The 22,397-nt window shown below is 36.6% G+C and overlaps 1 protein-coding gene across 9 annotated transcripts in view; it reads left to right on the plus strand.

Moving 5' to 3' along the window:
- Window positions 1–22,397, plus strand: part of CPEB4 (cytoplasmic polyadenylation element binding protein 4) — a 73,870-nt gene that overhangs the window by 37,357 nt on the left and 14,116 nt on the right. For 3 of the 9 annotated variants that reach the window (XM_020969138.2, XM_020969137.2, XM_020969141.2), the window contains exons 4-5: window positions 7,441–7,491; window positions 21,221–21,244. The exons of 2 other annotated variants lie outside the window; for them this stretch is intronic. In XM_020969138.2, the coding sequence (XP_020824797.1) occupies window positions 7,441–7,491; window positions 21,221–21,244 (75 nt within the window). The remainder of the gene's footprint in view (window positions 1–7,440; window positions 7,492–21,220; window positions 21,245–22,397) is intronic. 4 more of the 9 variants (XM_020969139.2, XM_020969143.2, XM_020969142.2 and 1 more) reach the window with 2 other exon arrangements.

Below are 22,397 nucleotides of genomic sequence, written 5' to 3' on the forward strand. Positions count from 1 at the left end.
GTCTTGTATTCAAGATTTTTTTTTTTTTGCATTTTATTTGGTGATAAGGAGGGACGAGTTGAACAACCATGGCTACCAAATTATTACTTCGTGATAGAAATTTCTACCTAAAACTTGTATATAGTTTATTCAGAAACTATATACCCAGTTTGTGAATTACGTCTTTTTATTCTCTATCTTCTTCCTCCTCTCATTATGATTTATAAAACTCATATTATTCTAATTGTTGTTTATTAATAGTAAATGGCTTGGTGAAGGAAGCCTGCAACATCAAAATTTAAATGTGCTATATTTGGATTTATGTAGAATTGAAGATTGATTTTATTTAGTTACATGTTATGGCTCCTTGCTAAAAACAAAACTTGCTTAGTTCCAAGTGTCACCTGGTAACTAGCCTATTAAAAACATTAGTGGGGCTCTGAAGGGACCCTGGTTCCCTAGCCTCTTGAAAGGTAGCTATGATGATGATGCCAGTTGCTGCATATAGGGAAAGGGAAGAAGACAACTAATTAGTAGAGTTTTTTTTTTTTAGTTCCTGAGAAGTCAAAAGCAAATGCAAATAACTTATTCTAGAGAAAAACCCTACTTGAAGAAAAATATTCACTATTGAACTTTGTATCCTGCCTGAACCACACACTGTCTCTAGAACTATGATTATGTGAACCAAGAAATGGTTTCTGTCTCTGATTAATTGCCAATGGAAGTATTTGGTAAAACCATGATAAGAGGTTGTTAGTTTACATCAACCCTTCCTATGTATCAAGAAATTGAAGAGGAAAAAAGTGATGCAGTGTCATAAAAAGAGCCCTTGACTTGGGAGTCATGGTGCTAGTACCTGTTCTGCTACCAATTAGTCATAATTCATCAAAAGTTAAAACCAGATAGGGCCTACTTTACAAGATGATCTATTTCAATATCTCTTTTGTTCTCGGTGCTAACTCTAAGGCCAAAAGAGTTTTGTCCCAGCCATATAGCAAATTTGTGGTAGAACCAGAACTCAAACTCTGTTTTTCTAACATAAACTTTGTAACATACTCTTAGGCAAGTCACTCAATTAACTGCCCTAGGCTTTGGTTTCCTTGTTTATAAAAAAAGAGAACATCAGGCAATCCATATGATCATTACCAAGTTTTAGTTTGGAACAAGTGCCATGTCTTATGCGTGCATGTGGTGTGGAAGTCGTACTCATCTACAGCCCAGTGGTGTAGCGGATAGAGCACTGGCCTGGAGTCAGGAAGACTTGAGTTCAGTATAGTCTCAGATACTAGCTGTGACCCTGGGCAAGTCACTTATCCTCTTTGCCTCAGTTTCTTTAACTGTAAAATGGGAGTCATAGCAGGTAACTTGAAGGGTTGTTGTATTCCAGGAGGTAATGTTTGCAGAGCATTTAGGACACCGTCTAGCACACAGTAGGCACATCTAAATATTTGTTCTTCCCCCTTCTGTTCCTCCCTTTCATTCCCCTACTTTCTGCAGAGAAGCCAGCTACCACTCAGGTAACCAGCAAGGTGGGTAGCATTTCTGCTACCGTGCACTCTCTAGCCACCAGCCCATGGCTGTGTCAAAGGTTAATCAGTATGTACGCATACACTTTCTCATGGCTACAGTATCTTCACTTTTCACTAGAGGTTACTTGCTTGCAAACTCTTAAGACTACTTTCTTTCTGCCACCTCACTTATTGAGCCCAAGGGCTCAGGGACTGGGCTTAGTTCTTTAAAGATCTGGAAGTATGACCTGCTATATGCTCAAACAGTATGAAAAAGGGGGGGAAATTGTTCTGAGCTTTCATTTCACCGTAGAGAAAACCTCTCATGACCTCTAACCCCATTCCTAGGACTTAGATGACTTATTTTTAATGGCCATGTGATTCACGGAAGCGTAATAAGTTAACTCGGAATGTTCCCATGCTGCTGGTCCCACGTGTGTTCCAGGCCTCTCTGCCTTGAGATCCCTACCCCAACCACCACAGCTTTCTCAGATCATTTCCAGCTCTTTTGTACAGTCCACCTGAGCTGCAGAGCTGTTGGTAAGATGTGGGATGTCTTTCTCCGGGACTCTGACCATAACCAAGGGGTGGCGCAGGGGGGCGGAGAGGCTATGTGAGCAGAGGAGACCTGAATGTCTATCGGATAAATCTTGCCCTGACACCTGATGTCTTACTTGGCAGCATCTCAGTCTTGAACTCACACCTGGGGTTCAGTGTAAACCCTACCACTATTATCATTCTAATTAATAGAATTTTGAAAACTTGTAGTTTTGACAGTTTGGAAACAGCATGTAGCTATGAACTGGGAGGCTGAAATTCTGCCCCAGAGACCAGTGTCCTGCGAGGGCATCAGAGGGCATGCTTTTCCACCCCAACCTTTCATATGCTTCCATCTAACAGGCCTCATAGTTCCCTATCCCTTTCACGTACCATAGACTGTCGTCTTTCCGTATTCTGTGGCTGTGACGACCATAAACACTCCTCTTTTTCAGGATATCTTCTCACAGTAAAGGAACACTTTGTCATCTCCACTTACCTCCTCTATGGCCTCCTCACCATTCATACCAAATCCTAGGACTCAGTCTCATGATTAGTTATAGCCTCTCCAGGAAATTCTTCAGGAATCTCTTCAGGAAGTCCCAGCCAGGCTTCACTTCACCCTCTCATGCCACCTCCTTCATAACTTCATCTACAATCTCCTCTCCACTAGCTATTACCCACATACTCTTTCAACATGCCTCCAGTTGACGCTAGCTCTGTAACCTTGGACTATAATTAGATCAGCTCTGTCAGTGCTCTTAGGTGTGGTCTTCTCCATCCCAACTAATGTTCTCATTCCATTGACCTCTCTTTCTAATATACCTCAGCCATAAACAGGATTTATTATACTTTAGAACAACCACTTTCCCCTGTCCCTACACTCACCCCCACCGAATTTGTTCCAGGTGCCAAGTTGCTAGTTATAGCTCATTCACCTTTTTTTGCGCTTGCCTATTCTGTCAACAGACATTAAATGTGTATAGTAAATGAAACATTGTGATAGGTATCAATGGGGTGGTATGAAGTTGAGATAAAAACAAATTAAGAGCTACTATAACAGAGTAGTCATCGGGCTTGGAGTCAGGATGGGATGGAATCCTGTTCTAGTTAAGTCACATAACCTTCCATGCACCTCAGGTGCTAATTTCTAAAAAGGAGATAATACCTTGTTAGCCATCCTGATGGAGTTGTTATGAATGAAACCCCCTGTAAATCCTAAAGCACTATTTGAAATGATTTATTGTTAGGCAAGTGACATTTCCTGCCTTTGTGGATGTGATAGTGAGGTAGAGGCCTAAGACAAAAATACACAACTATAATTCACAGTAATGTGGAAGCGTGTTAGAGAAGTTCAAAACCAAATTCTCTATGGGGTTTGGGTGGGGAGATCATTACTGAAGGTGGAGATCAGCAAAAGTTTTGTGGAAGAGATGACATTTTTTAAGTTGGGCTTTAAAAGTGGAGTCAGAATTCAGCAGGTGCAGTAAGGACACTCCAGGCTTAGGGAACAGTGTGAGCCACACAGGGAGTCACAGAAGTACAGGGCATGCTTAGGGCAATACTTGAGTCGTGTTTATAAAGGGCAGTGAATATAAGAAAGACTGGCAAGGCAGGGCAGTGCCAAATTGTGGAGGGCTTTAATGCCAGCAAAGAAGCTTGAACTTTGCTCAGTCGGGAGGCTCTGAAGAACTTGGAGCAAAAGAGCAGCATGGCCAAAGGCATGCATGACAGAGACTGTTTTGGCATCAGTCTGAAGAATGGCAAGTCTGTCACATGAGCCTGGGCGCGGCAGCATCACTGTGTCATAACTCGTGCTAGGAGAGAGGTACAAAGATAATCTACATTAAAACTGTTAAGTTGGGTTTTTCATAATTGAGCTTTAATTGTTTGTAGACAAAAATTTTCTTGTTTTTTTTTTTTGAGGAATGCCCAGAAATACTTTGTGTAGAAAACAATTACATCTCCACATTTCTGACAATAAGGAAACCTACTGTGCGTCATATAGGTGCTCCTATAGTCCAGTAGCTACTGAGAGCTCTGCCAGCTCTAGTCTCTTCCTGGTATAACATGACATGGTTAAGATTGAGATGAAGGAAGCTGCTCCAAATATTTGTTGGGGCTAATAGGCAGCTAGTGAAAGTGATTAGGCCTTGGACCTGGAGTCAGGAAGACCTGAGTTCAAATGTAACCTCAGGAACTCACTAGCTGTGTGACCCTGGGCAAGTCATTTAAACCTCTGCTTGCCTCAGTTTCTTCAACTGTAAAATGAAGATAATAATAGCACCTACCTCACAGGATCAAATGAAATTTGATAGATGAAATTCAGATATACTCACTAAGCAAGATAAGGAAAGCAAGGCATTTAGATAAAACAAATGCTTAGTATTATTTGACATATAAGCAAATATAAATAATGAATTTTTAAATTGTTCTTTGTAACTTTGAATGTTAGTGTCAGGACCGTATCCTATTTTTTGTAAGTGAGACTGGTTTGGCATGACTTTTCTCTGTGTAAGAGTAATGCTCTGTTTCTGGAAGATAATGGTTACAAAGAATGTAACCTTTTATTTGTTTATGGTTTTTATAGTAAACCAGGGGTAAATCTGTTATTTTGTCTCTGGGTTCATTTGAAGAATGTACCAATATGTTGTATCACTGAACTTCTTGATCTTTTAAAAGTGACATAGCTTATCTGTAAGAATTTGTTAAGCTTATAGTTAGCCCTTTTCCATAAACCATTCAGTTTGGGTAACTGTTTTTCAATTATTTATGAAACTTATCTAGTTTTCCTTAATTTTTTGCATTACATTTTATTAAAAAAAAAACAACAACCCAACAACCATTATTTTCTTTTCTTCTTCTCTTCTCCTTCTGTTGCCTTCACACACATGAGAAAGCGGGTGGGGGGAAGCTTTGTAACAAATATCCAGAATTGAGCAAAACAAATTCTCACATTGGCTATAACCAAAAATGTTTGTCCCATTCTGCATATTTTAATCTGTCGCCTTTCTGTCAGGTGGTGGTTTCTGAGTTTTGACAGGTCTAATTTGACTGCTGACTACTATGCATACTTACTGATTATATTGAAATTCGCATTAATTGCTGTTGTAAGTCTCATTTCAGGCTTGCTTTGTCTTGGAGATATAACATCCATAAGTACTGCTGACTTCTATGAAATGATTAAAAATACTATTATATCCCCATTGGCTTATTTTGGGGGTTACTGGCAGTCTTAGTGTTTAGGAATGCTTACTTGGGCCATCTTCCTGCTGATTTTTGTCCTTTTTCTTCTTATTTCCTCAAATCTTAGAAGCTTTGAAACCATGCCTTTTCTGGGTTCCTATCCACACTCTTAAGAATTTAACTATCCCTTCCTAATAAGTTCTTTTCATTGTTTTGTGGATGAGGAAAGTATCTTTACCTCTAAGTAAATTTGACTCTAGGCAGTGTGTGAAAAATGTTGATGGGAGATGAGAAGAGATGTCTCAGATGTTTATTTGTGCCACAAGACGGAAAGAGGTTGTTGGAATAGTCTTTAGTTAAAATATGGGACAGTATTAGTGAAAGATGCTTAACATGTGAAAAAAAATGTATGTGGATAGATATTTGATAGATTTTTCTTTAGTTTTAAAGTGTAGGCACTGATGTTAATGGAGTAAGAGTATACATCAGGCTAGTTGGATAAAAGATTAAAAGCTATTGTCTCTTGAAGAAAGGTAGCAACAAACTGTAACAGAAATTTTGAACAAATTATTTTAACTCTAATGCTGTGGTTGTACAAGCCTTTCATGTTATAAGCTTGATCTTTACAAATGCACTGTTATAAAATTTATAAAGTAGAAAGTAAATTTGATACATGCCTTATGAACCTGACATACTTTTTCAGGTCCCCCTGGCATTATTTTGCTGTCAATAGTAAGTCAGGCCTATGGTCTAGTTCGAGGTAGAGCCAGCAAAAAATAGAAGATGGAAAAGGGGAAGACAGGTGGAGATCTTGTGCTATACTTTTGATTGTAGGCTAATTTTATAAGAGAGTAGTATAGTTTTGATATGCCCTACAGTGAAATCTAATAAAGCACTGAAACTGGACCATATTGATTAACTCTTCTCTTTTGCTAGAATTTTTCAGTACTTTGCTGAGGATTATTCTATAGGAGTATCTTTTTTGGTTTTAGGACATGTCAGTAGAAAACATAGTTTGATTTAATAGAGTTTTTACCTGACCGTTTATAGGAAGACATTTCTTAAACGCTTTGGCATTTCATTTGCACATAATGACACCTGTAGATATATAAGCAAATTAAGTTCAGAAACATTAATGTCTTGGGTTACATTCTGATCATGAAGTTATTTTCGAAGTATTTTTGTTTTTGGTTTTGGTTTTTTGAGTCAATCGGGGTTAAGTGACTTCCCAGGGTCCCACTATTAGTGTCTGAGGCTCTGCTTGAACTCAGGTCCTCCTGATTCCAGGGGCCGATGCTCTATCCCACCATACCACCTAGCTGCCCCAAGTGTTAATAATCTAATATAGAGAAGGGTTCAAGAAGTTTCAGGAAGTAATTGAAACATTTAACTGTAAAGTTTAAACATTGAAATATTAAAGATATATATGGAATCTGGTAGGAAAATGTTCCCAAATTCTCTAGAGAAGCTTATTTAGGCATTCCCTGTCTTCTCTTCCTTCTTTCTCCCTTCCCTTATCAGCATAGGCAACATTCCATCCTCATAGTACTTGCCTATCCAATGAAAGGAAGATGGCGTATTGCCTTATCTCTTTCCATAGGTACAGATTAGTTACTATAATTACACAGTGTTCAGGGTTTTTGCTGTTTTATCCCTGTATTGCGCTCTATACCAACACACACACACACACACACACACACACGTTCTGTTTCACTTTGCATTAATTCATAAGTTTTCTCATTTCTCTAGATTCCTCATATTTGCCTTACAACACTGTAATGTTCCATTAAATTAGAATGTATGACATAATTTGTTTAGCAAGATAAAAAATATTGTAGATTGTATATGTTAATTTGGGACATGAGCTTGTAATTTGTAATAGTGCTGGAAATAATTCATAGAAAAGTGTGTTATGTAGAGATTTGGAAGTAAAGAATGATCTTATATTTTCATGGAAATACTTTATAATTTATCTGACAATCCTGTTTTAAAATGATATATAAAAATGGAAATGTCCACTGACATATACTTGTTATGATTGCTATCTGATATGAGAAAATTTGTTAGCCATCTCTTAAAATTATCATTAGTTACAAAACAAATTCCTTCCCAAATATAACTTATTTATATCTTACTACCTGAGGAGCTATCAGTTTTCAATCTAATATATCTATTTGAGCACCGATTTTACAAAAAAATGAATTTAGTAATGGCCTTCTTTTACCTTCAGGTCGTCTAAACTATTCATATCCAGGATCTGATAGTTCTCTGCTTATTAATGGTAAGTGCTAATTGTCTTAAGTTAGTGAAGTTCGATGAACTAGAAAAATTAGTAGCTTGTGAGGAAGTATAGTAGTTCTCCATGCAGCTTAATCAGAAAATAAGTTTTATGAAAATAACTTGGTATTACTGTAGATTCAAAATAATTTGAGGATGCTAATTTTAATTCACTTTTAATTGTCACAGAAAATCACCATAAAGATTTGAGAAAAGACTGAATTGCTAGAATATGTTGGCAATTAAAAGAAATGAAAATCCCTTAATGGTGTATAAAATTCTAGCATATTAGAGCTAAACAAAATTATCAGGACCTACTCTACTCCTCTAGTTTTATATATTAGGAATGTAAGAATTGTTGTTGAGTCATGTACTTTTCACGACCTCATTTGGGATTTTCTTGTCAGAGGTACTGGAGTCGATTGCCGTTTCCTTCACCAGCTCATTTTACAGATGAGCAAACTGAGACAAACAGGGTTAAGTGACTTGCCCAGGGTCACATTGCTAATAAGTGTTCTGAGGCCAGATTTGAACTTAGGATGGTGAATCTTCCTGACTCCATGCCTACTATTCTATCCATTGTGCCACCTAGCTTCTCCAACTGGCATGAGTGTTGCCTCAGACAGACTGAGACCTGGGAAAGACCTTAGCTTAAAAAGGCCAAGTCTCCCACCATGTCTAGGCTCATCTCCAGTAGTTCTGACCTGTGCCTTGCCCTGGACTCAGATGACCCTGGAGGAGAGAGTGAGGCTGGTCACTTTGTACAGCCCTGCCTTACTTAACTCCAATTCAGCTGCAAGTCAAGACATCACCCTCCTGATGTCATTGGTCCTCTAAAGAAGTGTGGCATGATGGTTGATGCTTGAAGACAAGAACTATCTTGTTTCGTCTCTTTATCTCTGTCAGTGTGCATTGTACATAATAACAGTAGCAGGCATTTATATAGTGCTTTAAAGTTTGCAAAGCACTTTCTGTACATTATTAGAGTTTCACAATAACCCTATGTGGTGGTAGATAGTAATAGTGCTGTTACTGCTATTCCTATTTTTTGTATGTGGGAGCTAAGACTCAGAATGCATAAGTGATTTGCTAACGGTCAGGTTATTGGAGAGATTGGAGCCCTAGTCTTCCTGACTCAGTCCAGCCCTCTGTCTGTTATTCTGTCTAGACTGTCAAGTAAGCACTTGATAATTGTTAACTGAATGCACTTGAATAATGGCTAGATATATAATCAAGTATTTAAAACCAGAAAAGGCACATTTATTATCAACATCACCAAAACACTAGAGAAGTTGTTATAGTATGTAAGCTATAATATGAGGAAGAGAAGGACAGAGTTCCAGTGAGCATGGTAGTGGCTTTATTTGCTGTAACTGTGTTAAATTATGGTGTATTTAAATATCATTAATCAGGCAAGGCTTCTTTTTCTGTAAGGATTCTGGTGAAGTTCTAAAAAACATTTACCTGATATATTGAGTATGAGGTAAATGTTATCTCTCATTTATGTCGGCTTTGAATATTTGCTAATTAGGAAGTATATCCTAAAACTCTTATGACGAACTCCAAAGGGAATCACAATGTAAAAATTCATATAAATGTACTCATTGACTGTCATTGTTAACTAAGTCAAAATCCTAAGACAACTTTTAGAACTGCAACATTTATAAATGAAGAACAAAACCCAGGAAGAGTAAAGAACATCTCTTGCCCTTCTGTGTCCCATAGAGAACTAGCTAGTTAATGTGAAGCAGAGGTGGTTTCTTGATGAGTCATCTCCTGAGTGCATGTGGAGTACAAGATCTTGGAGAGAAGAGGGAAAGGCCTCATCTGACCTTCAGCTTCCACTCTCTACAGAAATAGACACTTCTGTCTCTATTTGTTTCATTGAAGCTATTTAGGTGCAGCAGAGCCTTCAAATAACTCTAAAGTTTAGAGAAATCCTCTCATTCTGCCACAGCCCTTTTGAACCTGTACTTTGCATATAGGTAGTACCACAAATTCTAGCGGAGCTTTAAAAATCTCAGAGCTTATACTAGTGATTAAAAATAGTATAACAAAAGAACTATAGAACTCTGGTGGCTCAAGGGATCACCAGTAGAATCCACCTTACACCTCCTGGACAACAGGCTGTCTGTCTCTGTCTCTGTCTTTCTCTCTCTCTCTGTCTCTCTCTCTCTCTCTCTGTCTCTTTCTCTCTCTCTCTCATTCTACACAACAAAATCACATGTCTGAACCAAAAATAAAATTACTCCTATTTTTTGAGATATATTTATTATGATATTTGAAAGCACTACATATGATATTTAGTTCTTAGGAAGGAAGATGCAGTGATAATTTAGATTTTTATTTAATAGTAAAACAAAGTAAACCTTTAGTTAGTGCATGCCTCTGTCCTGAAGATCCTCTAATGACTTTCCATTGTATACCCTGTCAAAACTGAGGTCCTTTATTAGCTACTACTCTTAGGTGACTATAGTCAATTTTTCTATTATGCTGCCTTTTATTGATTTAACAAATATTGTTTGCTTGTTGCAGAGCATGGTGCTAAGTGCTGGAGGAGATACAATTTTTAAAATAAGACATAGTACCTGCACTAATAGAAACTCATAAAGATAATATATAAACAGAAAAATATATAATATTTTGTAAGTGCCTTTAAGTTAGGAAGGCTTAATGGAGTAAGTTGTATTTGAATTAGGACTTAAAGAATGGGTAGGAATTAAACAGTAAAGTGAAATAATATATGTAAAGTACTTTGCCAGCCTTAAAGTTGTATATAAATGTTAGCTGTTAAACATTAGGTGTTGGAAGGACATTCCAGACATAGGAAAAAGTGGAAGCAAAGTATGGGGGCATAGAAACCAGTTTGACAGTCATCCTACATCTTTCTCTGAGCCTTCACTCAGGCTGTTTCCTTTACTAGAAGGATTACCTTTCTTTGCTCACCAAATTCTCTCCTCATTTGGCATTTAAATGCCATCTCCGTCTAGCCCACATACATAGAATTTTTTCCTTCTGTCCTCTCATTTTCCTCTCTCTCCAGCGAACTTACTCCATTGCTTATGCATATTGTAAAAGGCTTTTGTGGGGGAAAAGGTGGAAGGAGGAGACTAGATCTGGGATTTCCCTGGTGTAGGGAGCTCCTGATAAGGCAACTTAAAATAGTTGAAATGTCTGATATTCAGTTTACATCTTATGCATATTGCATTTGTTTAAAACAGCAAGCTTTTGAAATACTGGAATAGTTTGGTGTTTAGTATATGATGGTGACTAAAATATTAGTCCTCGTTTTTGTCATTTCTTCTATATGGAATATGAGTTCCTATCTCCATTAGTTGATTGTGATTGATTTTTCTCTTGATTAAAAATAAAAACAGAAGGTAATGTAACACAGTGGACTTGTGTGTTTAAAGAATTCTAGATCTGGCTCTGCTGCTAATTTGCTGTGTGACCTGGGGTAGTCTCTCAGTGCTTTTTAGACATAAGAGGTGCTAAGTAAATGTTTTCATTTGAATTTCAACCTCAGTTTCCTCATCTGTGAGTAACACTAGCCGATTTTTAAGCCGTCTTGAAGCTCTGAATTTTTTTGTGTCATAAGTCTCGCCGTCTCGTTGCAGTCCACAGTGCCTAAAATGAGAAATGTGTGTAGAAAATCTTCTTGTTGAATCACTGCAAAATAATTAGCTATTGCTAAATACTACTAGGGAAGTAACATGGTATAGTGAATAGATTACGGATCTTAAAAGTCTAGAACACCTGGATTTGTATCCTGTCGCACAGTTATAGCTAGGTAACTTTATGAAATCAAGTCACGTAGGGTCACAGAGTCCCAGTTTCCTCATCTCTGAAATCAGGATAGTATGTACCTCACAGGGTTGTTGTGAGGCTCAAATAAAATAATGTATGTAAAGAGTTTTACAGAGTTTAAAGCATTATAAAAATGTTGCTGTTAAAATGTTATGTAGATTTGTGATCTCTTAACCCATTGAGCATTAAATGTCAAGAAAGTAAGATGTCTTTTCTCCCTTCCCCCCCCCACCCAAGCATACATAATAATACAAGTCAAGTCGAGTTGATCTAGCAGTATTTAGGATTACCATGTGCCTGATGGCTCAGAGTTAAGCCCTGGGGATACAAAGAAAGGCCCAAACACTCTCTGCCTCCAAGGAGCTCACATTGTAATGGAGAAGCTAACATATAAGCAGCTGTGTACAAACAAGATATATACCTGATAAACTGGAGGCCATCTCCAAGGAAAGGCTTAAAAGGAGATAAGTAAAAACTTCTTGAAGAAGATGGGATTTTAGCTGAAATTTGAAGCCAGGAAGTAGAGATGAAGAGGGAGAGAATTCCAGGTTCAACCAATAGCTGGTCAAAATACAGGGGGTCAGGAAATGAATCTTATTCAAGGAACAGCAGAGAGGACAGCACTACTAGATCATACAGTACATAGAAAGAATACAGTTTCAGAATGCTAGAAAGGTAGGAAGGGGCCAGTTTATGAAGGGATTTAAAAGCCCAACAAGATTTTATATTTGACTCTGGAAGTGATAGGGGGCCACTAGAGCTTATTGGGGCTAACTCTCTAAGAAGAGTTAATAACACGATTAGACTGATTTCTCAAAGGCAATGCCAGTAGAGCACAAGCTCAGTCAGGTCCTATAAACTGGAAAATGTCAAGTATGGACTTATGTCTCTAGTCTAGCATATACTGAAAGTAAAGCCTTAAAAAGCACAGTGGTGATTGCTAAAGGTTGTCTACCAAGTAATACATTTTCTCATCTATAGCCACTCATGATGACTTGAGGGCTTGTTCTCTGTGTTAGAGGGCACAATACCCACACTGATGAAATGAAAGATTCCCTGAAGTATTGAAGAAATTATTTCATCATTCCTGTAATATTTCCAGGTTTCACATGCATGACTTTATGTGATGTCATATTTTTATTTTAACATTAAATTGTATGTAATTGTTAACAATTCTTAGTTTTCTTAATTTTTAGAAGCTGGTTGTTCTGTTTGGGTGATTGTCAAAGCATAAGCCTTCATTTTTCTTCCTACTTGGCATATTTTGGCCTTTATCATTCAAAGTTCTGGGCAACTCTCTAAGACTGCTGTTCTTCCTTCATTCTCAAAGAGGACCAATGACATCACCAGTGTGATGTCTTGACTTGCTCCTGAATTGGATTTGAGTGAGGTAGAGCTATGCAAAGTCATCAGCCTCACCCTCTCCTCCACAGTCATCAAAGTGCAGTGGCAAGACAAGTCAAGATGACTGGCAGTGGCCCAAGATGCAGTAGGTGACCTTGGCCTTTCTGAAATTAAGGTCTTTCCCAGGTCTCAGTTTGTCTGAGGCCATACCCATGCAATCCTCTAAGACTGTACGGTGCAGAGAAAGTGCTTGCCTGCATGGTAGGTAGAGAGAGTTTCCAAAAACCAATGAAAGAAATCACAGGTCTAGTTTCTATGGCTATATCAATTGCCATTTAAATGCTAGCTCTCACTGTAAAATAGTAGTTGTATTGTGGAAAGAATTCTGGATTTTGAATTAGAAGGCATGAGTTTGAATCCTGACTCTTATGTATGCTATAGTCTCTGTTTAATATCAGGCATATCATGTAACTCCAAAGTTCCATTCTCGCATTCCAATTTCTTCCCAGCAGAGTGCTTGACATGTGGTAGGCCCTTAATAAATACTTAATGATTGATCATCTGTAAAATCAGAACAAGAAACACTCGGACTGAAATGAGGTAAAGTATTTCATTCTGTAAGCTGGCACTAAGAAGCGCTAAGATATGTGGAGGCTAGCTTGTGTTGTTATTTCTCACAGTGCCCGTTTTGTTTTGTGTTCTTCTTAATGAAAAGCCAGCTGATTATTCTCTGTTAAGAAAATATGTTTTCCTTTTGTACTGCTAGGCTTTTGGGCACTCAGTTTCCTATGCCACTGGTCTTATGCTGGAAACACTTGACTGTTTCAAATGAAATAATAATTGTATAATGTTTAGCACAATGTCTAGCACATAGGTCCTTAATAAAGGTTTAATAAATCTTTTATCACTGTAGTTCTAACAGAGCTGTCCTAAAATTTTTATGCTAGATTACAGGGGTAATTACCTCTCCTAAATTTGACATTAGTTTCAGACTAATCAAACAGACTAGCTAGATTGACTCGAGTCAATCAAGGTGATGGGCCTCTTGACCTGTGCTTAGGTTTATAGGAGAGTAGGAAGGGACCACACAGATCATCCAACTGCCTCATTTTCAGCTCCATCTGAAATCAACACTGACACTGTACAAAAACCTAGATTCTACATCAATAGTATATTTTACACAAAAAGTCAAGAAAATAATTTGTTCAATTATTCCCCTGTAAAAAAAAAGTTATTTTATTTTTATAGTAATGTGTACTTTTTCATATATCTTCATTATTTTTTTTTAAATATATCTAGGAACCTCAAAAGTTAGAAGTGACCAGTGCTTCTTAGAACTTCTGTGAGCTTTTGAACATTCTCCAGTAAGGTAGTCCTGACCAATGTTATTTCACATTAACTCAATACTTATGTAATTTTTATCAAATCACTTAACTGCCCTCTCTGATGCAATTTCCTAAATTCATTGAACCATTAGATACTGTATGACTGGCAGCCTTTAAGGGTAGTGTTGAGAGTGTTGCTTTATGTAGCCATCTATAAAATGAATGTTAGATGAATGACCTGAAGGAAAATGGTTAGATAAATCTTAATATAAAATTGCAAAATCCCACCCTAGTGATTGGTCACCCATCTGTGTTATTGTTCCTATGAAATTTATTATGCCAGATTATGTTTTTCCACAGAACATGTTTTTATGAAACTACTTAATGTTTCATGAGGTTTGCCTGAATAATATTAAACATAGTTTAACATGTGACAGTATAATACTTTGAATGTAATAGTAGATTTTACTTACAGTGGAGGGATTTCTCTTCATTTCATTTGGAGAGATTGTATAGGAGTTGTGAAGGACTTGGATAAGTCGAGACTGTATAGACTCTGAGGAAACCTAGAATCGCCATTATTTGGAGTCATAGAATCTCAAATGCACAAAAGGTGTCAAGAGGCTTAATAGAATTCTGAATTAGGAAAGGAGATGAGAGGGTGAATGGTATAATTGAGGTTGTTCAGCAGCGATTAAAACAAAACTTCTGTGAAGTCGTCAGAGAGTTTTTCGGGAAGCAGAAGAATCTATTCTGGGTTTTTTTTATAATTAATTTATTTTTAGTTTTCAACATTCATTTCCATAAGATTTTGAGTTTCAATTTTTCTCCTCCTTCCACTCCTCTCCCTGCTCAAGACGGTGTGTAATCTGATATAGGCTCTACTTACACATTCATATTAAGCATATTTTCCCTTTAGTAAAGAACAATTAGAACTAAATCGATTCTGTTTTTAAGGTCTTTTCAAGAAACTGATTCTAAGGCCACCCTCTAATTTGTAGCCATTGTTCTCCCAATTTTTCCTTATATTCCAAGTCTTTTAAGCTTCAATTTAAGCTCACTTCTTCTTTTGTTTAATGAAAATATAGGATAGCCAGTTGGTATTCTTGGCAAGTAACAGTTTTGAGGGGGAGCTAACATTTGCAAAAGCTGAAGAGCATCTAGATGGGGGTAGTCAAGATGCTGAAGGGGCTCAGGGTGGTACCATTAGAGGATCAATCGAAAAGAATGGTGGATTCAGCTTCTTGAGAGTAGGACCTAGCGCGCAGCATCACACACAAAGCAAGCATTAAATGAATACGCCTTGTTCACTGTTTAGCCTGGAAAAGAGAAGATGAGCTGGCCTCAAGTAATTGAAAGACTGTTTTATGAAAGACTTATTAGATTTGTTCTGCTCGGCCCCGGAGGATCAAAACTAGCAGCAGTGGGTATTAAGTTGGTAAGAAGCAGATTTAGGTCTTGATGTAGTAAGAAAAAAAACTTCCTAATAGTTAATTATTCAATAGTGCCATGGGTTACTTCTGGATTCTCCTTCATTAAAAGTCTTCAAAGAAAGGCTGAACGTTCACTTGTTGGGGATATTATAGGTGGTGCTCTTGTATATACATGGATCGGACTAGATAGCCTCTGAGATTCCGTGACAATATCATTTAGTTTGTGTTTCTTGCATTGCAATTTGGCCTTCAACAATTTGTATTGTATTCTGGGTTTATATATGAGCAGATAAAAGATAGCTGTAATCAACGTGATTTTTTGTCTCCCATATACTAAATCATGTGTGCTTCCAAGCAAATCACCATCATGTACCTCTGGAAACCTCTAAAAGCATTGTTGAGTATATTATGCTATAGTGTTGGTATCATTTCACTTATTTCAGAGTTGTTTGGAAAAAAATAGAAATCTTGAAAAACAAGCTGACTATGAGTCATTGTGTTGGGTTTTTTTCTTTGCTTTTAGTGATATAAGAATGTGAAACTTTCCAGATATTTTCAAATGCCCATTTGCAATTCTGTGAGAAGTAATTAGTATCTCTAGTGTACAGATGGAGAAAAGTAGATGAGGAAAACCTGAAAAATTATGGAAGTGCAATCAGCTAACTGTGTGAGACTTGGAATTTTGAAAATGATTTTGAATACATTTAAAAGTCATCGAATGTTTACTAATTATCTTCTGTATTTAAAAGTACTGTGCTAGGTACTAGGGCTGCAAAGATGAAAACTGCTCTCAAGGACCTTATAGTCGAATGGAGGGGAAACATATTAAATTTACACAAATAAGTGGGGTAGAAGGGAGAATATGATTCTGTCAAGCTTCCCCCAGTTAAATTTGAAGAAGAGAGAGATATCTCTTTCAGATGGATGTGTCGTAGAGTAGATGGCACCTTTAGGCCTTAAAGGAAAAGGGTTTCAAGAACCTAAAAAACCAGACTCCTAATGTGTTTTCTAGCTGTCATGCTTTAGAGATACAGGTTGAACTAAGCTCACTTGAGACTTCTTCCAATTCTAATTCTACAACATGTGATAAGCTAAATTCAGTGGTCCTGGTTTGGACCTCACTAAGGAATCTGTGGTCTTATCTTGCCCCAAGAGAGAAATGATACAATGCCTATTGTTAGCCACTTTTTGAAGTCAGGAATATTTTTTGAAGTCCTAGGTAATACCAGAAGGACCAGGGAATGTTCATTTTCTTTTGCCTAGTATATTTTATGGAGTGTTGCCTCAGAGCTGTAAGATTTTTCCTGCCTCTGTGCAAAAGCAATCATCCTTATTTGTGTGTGGGGGGTGGTATTTTGTTGTTCTCCTGCTCTCTATTTTAGTTATTCTACCAATTTTCCTCTACAAAATTAGCTATTATACTAAAACTTATAAAGTCAAAAATATTAATGAAATGTTAAGGTGTCTGCGTGTGTATATGTACATACATATATACATATGTATACACACATATTTCTTTGCCTCTGAGTATTTCAGAGCATTTTGAAGCATTAAGTAAACATGTTGGCTGCTGTGGAAAAATTAAGAGATAAAATTGTTTGATTATATCTGCAGTGAGAGGGTTAAATGCTTATTAGGAAAAGTCCATTCAAAACAAGAATAATTTCAGCCAAGAGGAATCCATTGAGCCCATATATAGTGTGGTTTTGGTGTTCTAGAGCAGAGGTTCTTAACCTTATTTTGTGTCATGGACCCCTTTGGCAATTTGGTGAAACCTATGCCCTTCTTATCAGAATTATGTTTTGAATGTATGTGATAAAATACATAGCATTACAAAGGAAATCAATTAAATTAAAATTTAGTTTTCAAAATACATTTTTTAAACCACGTTGACAAAGCCTAGGTTAAGAACTCCAGCTCTTGAGTTAAATTTAAAGATCGAGTATGATCTTTTGCCCTCAAGGATCTTGCAACCTAATTGTAGGACATAGAATGGATAGGACATAGTATACACAATGGTAATTTTTACCAAGTTTTATTCCCTAACCTCTCAAACAAATAGAGCTTTACTAATTATTTTATATCTTACCTTCAAGGTGACATTTCGATTGGCATGATTTACTGATGGAATATCATAGCAGTAAACTAATGCATTTACATTTCATTTGAAACCACGGCCATAGATGTAGAAATCTAAATTTTGAAACATACAATATAGTTTCATTATTAACCAGCTTAATTAGATATTTGCTTTACAAAAGGATTCAACATTAATATCTTTCAACAGTGAGCTTCATTTGGACATTTTCTGTAAAATAATTGCTTTTATTTTCAAGGAGTTTAATGCATTTTTGGCCATGCTGTGATAATTTAAAAATGACATTGTATCTGATTTGTGCTTTCTTTCCATAAATGTAGTTTTGTTCTGTAATTAATTGGACTCTCTGGCTTTCTAGTTATCTCTTCCTACAATAGCATGGTATAATAGAAAAAGCATTGAATTTGAAGTCAGAACTAGGTTTCTGTGTCTTCTTTGCCCTTTCCCAGCAGCATGACTTTAGGTAAATCTCTTCATTTCTCTGTGCTTCAACTCATTCATCTATAAAATGAAGGGGTACCAAGTGATTAGTCTCAACTCCCAATTCCAAATCTTTGATTATATTTATTTGACCACACTAATGCCCGTCTTGAAGAGTGAATTCTTTGAAATATTTTAGTGAAAGCTCTTTCTACTCTTCAAATTTAAGAGGCCTTTGCACTACAATGTCTAACCTTGTCTTTATTGGTTGGGGGCATAGGAGGTGGAGAATGAGCTGAGGTGAGGTGTAGATATTATTAGAATAGCCTGAATATGGTCATAACTCTTCCTGCTCCCAAGCCTGTCTTCCACTTAGTGGTCAAAGAGATTTTCCTAAAGCTTGGGTTTTACCATGTTACACTTACACACACACACACACCCTCGTCTACTGTCCCTCCCCAGTGGCTCCCCATCACCTCCAGGATCAAATATAAACTCCCCTTTTTTAAAGGCCTCAATAACCTGGCCCCTCTCACCTTTTCAGCCTTCTTACACTTTGCACATGTCCTATATTCTATGTTCCACTGACACCGGCCTCCTTTTTGTTTCTCAAACAAGATGCTGCATCTCCCAACTCCAGGCATTTCTCTGGCAGCCTCCAGTGCCTGGAATACTCACCCTCCTCTTCTTTCCCCTCCTCACTCAAGTCCCAGCTGAAATCCCAAATTCTACAGGAAGCCTTTCCTGAACCACCTTAATTCTACTGCCCTACTCTCTCTGTTGATTATTTCCATTTTACCTTGCATAAAGTTGTTTATCTCTTGTCTCCTCCGTTGGACTGTGAGCTTCTTGAGAGCAGGGATTGCCTTTTGCCTTACATTGTATCCCTTAGACAGTATTTAGCACAGAGTACATACCAAATAAATGTTTACTGACTGACTACAAAATAATACAATAAGAAATCTTAATTTGAATTTTTCAGTATCCATTTTGTGATGATGTCCTGCTTACCAGAAATTCTTAGGCACAATTTAAATTTATATTGAGTTGCAGGCATAATTACTGCCAAAATTAAATTTATCTTCCAAATTAAATTGTTAGGTAGTTTAAAAACCAAAAACAGATTTATTGATAATGGAGAAAAGGCCTAATTAGTATTTAGAAGGTATCACTTCAGTTCTAGTTGATGGAGTTTGTAGGGTTTTTATGTTTGACTAAGAAGATAATGATTTTTTTCTTCTTTTAGTAGTTGCTTTTATTGAGTAGAGTTTTTCAGCTGATATTTAACTAGACTGTTCCCCCCACTTTCTAAAAAACAGATTTCCTCAAAGCAAATAGTAGGTACTCAGTAGGATGAAAATATGTCAGCGGCCTTCCTATTTGCTAGATATGCAGTATTTTCTGTTATAGGGCAAGAAACACTTGACGGTCATGAGGTTGGAGTGAATGGTTGTTTTTGAAAAAAATTATTGCCAGATATTTCACAAGCATACTAGCTTAACTTTTTGAGTTCAAGTATAAATAGAAATAGGCAAAATAGGCACAGTACTCAATACTATGATACATAATAAAGGGGCAGGATTTAATTTTAAATTTTTAACCAGTAGATTTTTGTGTGGTTTTACCTATTGTTTTTGTTTTATGGAGTTCAGAAGTTTGAGATGTCTTTAGCTTTTGCTCTCTACAGAAATGCTATTCCTGGTGCTGTATTTATTTTTTAAGTAATTGAAAACTGGAAGGCTTTTTTAAATAATAAAACCTAGTTTAGAAAAGCTTATTTATAGTCAGGCTTTCTGTTTGCTTCCATAGCCCTTAAAATTTGATTAAATAACTAAAATTCATGAATCCAAGAACTTCATAGTATTGATTTGTCCTTAGACTCTGGTGTCTGAAACAAGACTATGAATAGATTAGCTTATACTTTGAGTTTTGAATCTTTCCCACACTTGTATACCTGCCCCCCCCAATTTTCAGACTTAAAAATTGACCAGTAGGTCTCATTTTGTTTTAACTTGTTCAGTTCATTCATTTGTTTATCTGTCTGTCAATCTATCTATCTCTTTATTTATTGACAATGCTCTTCCTGATTAGTAAAAACCAGCACTATCTATGCATGGAAGAAAATGTATTTTATCACAAGTGGTTTTTTTTTTTTAATCTTTAGCTATCTTGGTGCCTTCTAATGCAATTTAATATATCTTCTTATTTGATATTATTTACTAGATAACTGGAAACAAATTCCTGTCCGTTGCTTTTATGGACATAATCAAAGTCTGAGAATGTAGTTACTAAACATTCCTCAATAATACTGCTATATTCTCAGATTTCCCAAATTGCCTAAATGAGTGGAAGGTGCTGCCCACTACCGTGAGCTTCATGCTCTTTTGGTAAACTTTGCAGGCAATTTCATGGTGGTTATTGGGGATAAATTAAATTGGAGTGATATTTGCCAGTGCCATTTAATGTTCAGGACAAGATATCACAGAGATAAACAATTTCCCCCTAAAATCAAGCTATCCAGTAGTGGAATGGGCCATCTTGAGAGGTTATTCTCCCAACCCCCATCTTTTTCAAGGTCTTTAAGAAAAGGATAAATGGCCCCTTTTAGGTATGTTGTAGAGGACTTGTATGTTCTCAATTCGAATGTTTAGGAGCTGCTTATCCCCTTGTGGTTAACTTGGCTACAGGCTTTTTTGAGATAAAACCCCCAAACCATGAACTTTGCTGCCCTCTATTTATAGTTGTAGGTTTGATGAAGCATAACATTTCAAACTACTGCAAAAAAAATGTAGTTTGGGGTTGGGTTTGAGCATTGGAGTTATCAGCATTGTCTTCCCTTTAGTCAGTTGAGAATCACTTATATATGAAAATAGCTGAGTATCTTATGGGACAGAAAATGTGAATAAAGTACTATAATGTCACCTAATTGTTGGTAGGCAGCTGTGAGAAAAAGTTAGAAAGTAAGAGCAGTATTAAGAACACATTTAATTCTAACTTGGACATCTGATTATCACAGCAGAGATGATGTTGAGGACGTGCTGACCTTTTTTTTTTTTTGAAACGTGTGTTGAGTATGTGGGGGTAAGGGGTTGGAGGGATGTGACCTTGTTCTTCTTTTTTGAAAAAAACTAATGTCTAGATTTGCATTATAATAAAAATTATTTTGAGATACTACAGCCAAGGAGGGAGAAATACGGTCAGACGTGTCATGGCAATTTCATAAGTCATGAGATGAAAGCACACTTGATACTTATAACAATGTTTGAAAGGTTGTTTTGTTTTTTTTTTTTCTCATTTGACATGCAGCAAGGACATATGGGCGGAGGCGAGGTAACATTACTATTTTTAACTTTCTAATGTATAAATTGTATCATGACAAATCACTAAATTTGCTTAATCCCTAGTAACCTTATAAATAAAAAGAGGAAACCTCTCTTTGATCCAAGCTTAGTTTGTGTACTGCAATAATATATGAGACAGAACAATTTTTGTAAATTAAATTAACTGTATAAAACAGAATGATTTTTAAAATAAGCAATTCATCATCCTTATATTTAATAATGCATTTCAACTTTCTTTTCAAAAGCAATTAAAGAGAAAAGAAACTTTACCCTTAAGAGTAAGTTTTTAACTCTGCAAAATTAAACTTACTTTCACATAGAAAATTATTATATTCACTCTGATACTTTTTCTAAGAGAATATAGTGATTAGTTTTTGAAAAACTTTGTAGTGAAACCCCAAAAGAACATTGAGGTATTTCAACAAATCTCAGCTTACTGTCAGAGATATACTGGTAAACATTAAACTATCAGCTTTTCCAAAATATAATATGCATGTATATGTGTGTGTATAACATTTAAATTAAATCTGCATTATTAATTTTTTCGACTACTTTCTTCACTCTAGAAATCAACAAAAAGAAATCAAGCCCTGATTTGTAGTGTGTCCATTTTCCAAAGTAGAAGTGCCCACATGGAAAATTTAAACAATAGGCTTTGAGGCAGCACTACTGGCTATGCTCTGAATTATTAAGATCCAGCCCTGTCTCTCCCTCTACCCTTATGCACATGTTGATGTGCAAATTATCTGTAACCCACTCTGTATAATATATATATATGTCATCCTTGTCACACAGTATTTGAGATACACAAAAAGGGATTCCACAGTACTTTTATATTTGATTCAATATGCAATTTCATAACTTGGTGTGTGTGTCTTGTTTTTGTTTGTATGTTTGTTTGTTTTTTGAGACTGAGTCTTCGTATCTGGCCCAGGCTGGAAGTATAGCTAGCACTCATGGGCCTGATCCCACTACTGATTGGCATGGGAACTTTGAACCGTTTCTGATATAAGGCCTTTCCTTACTTAGACAGCCTGATGACCCCTTCTTCTGGGGGCTTACCATATTTGGTGGGGATGCCCCAATCAGCGTTAGCCCACTGCAGCTCAAAATTGCTGAGCTCTAGTGGTCCACTGTCCTCA

Source organism: Phascolarctos cinereus, unplaced genomic scaffold (assembly GCF_003287225.1).
Source record: "Phascolarctos cinereus isolate Bilbo 61053 unplaced genomic scaffold, phaCin_HiC Scaffold_2;HRSCAF=192, whole genome shotgun sequence".
In the NCBI taxonomy this organism is placed as follows: domain Eukaryota; kingdom Metazoa; phylum Chordata; class Mammalia; order Diprotodontia; family Phascolarctidae; genus Phascolarctos; species Phascolarctos cinereus.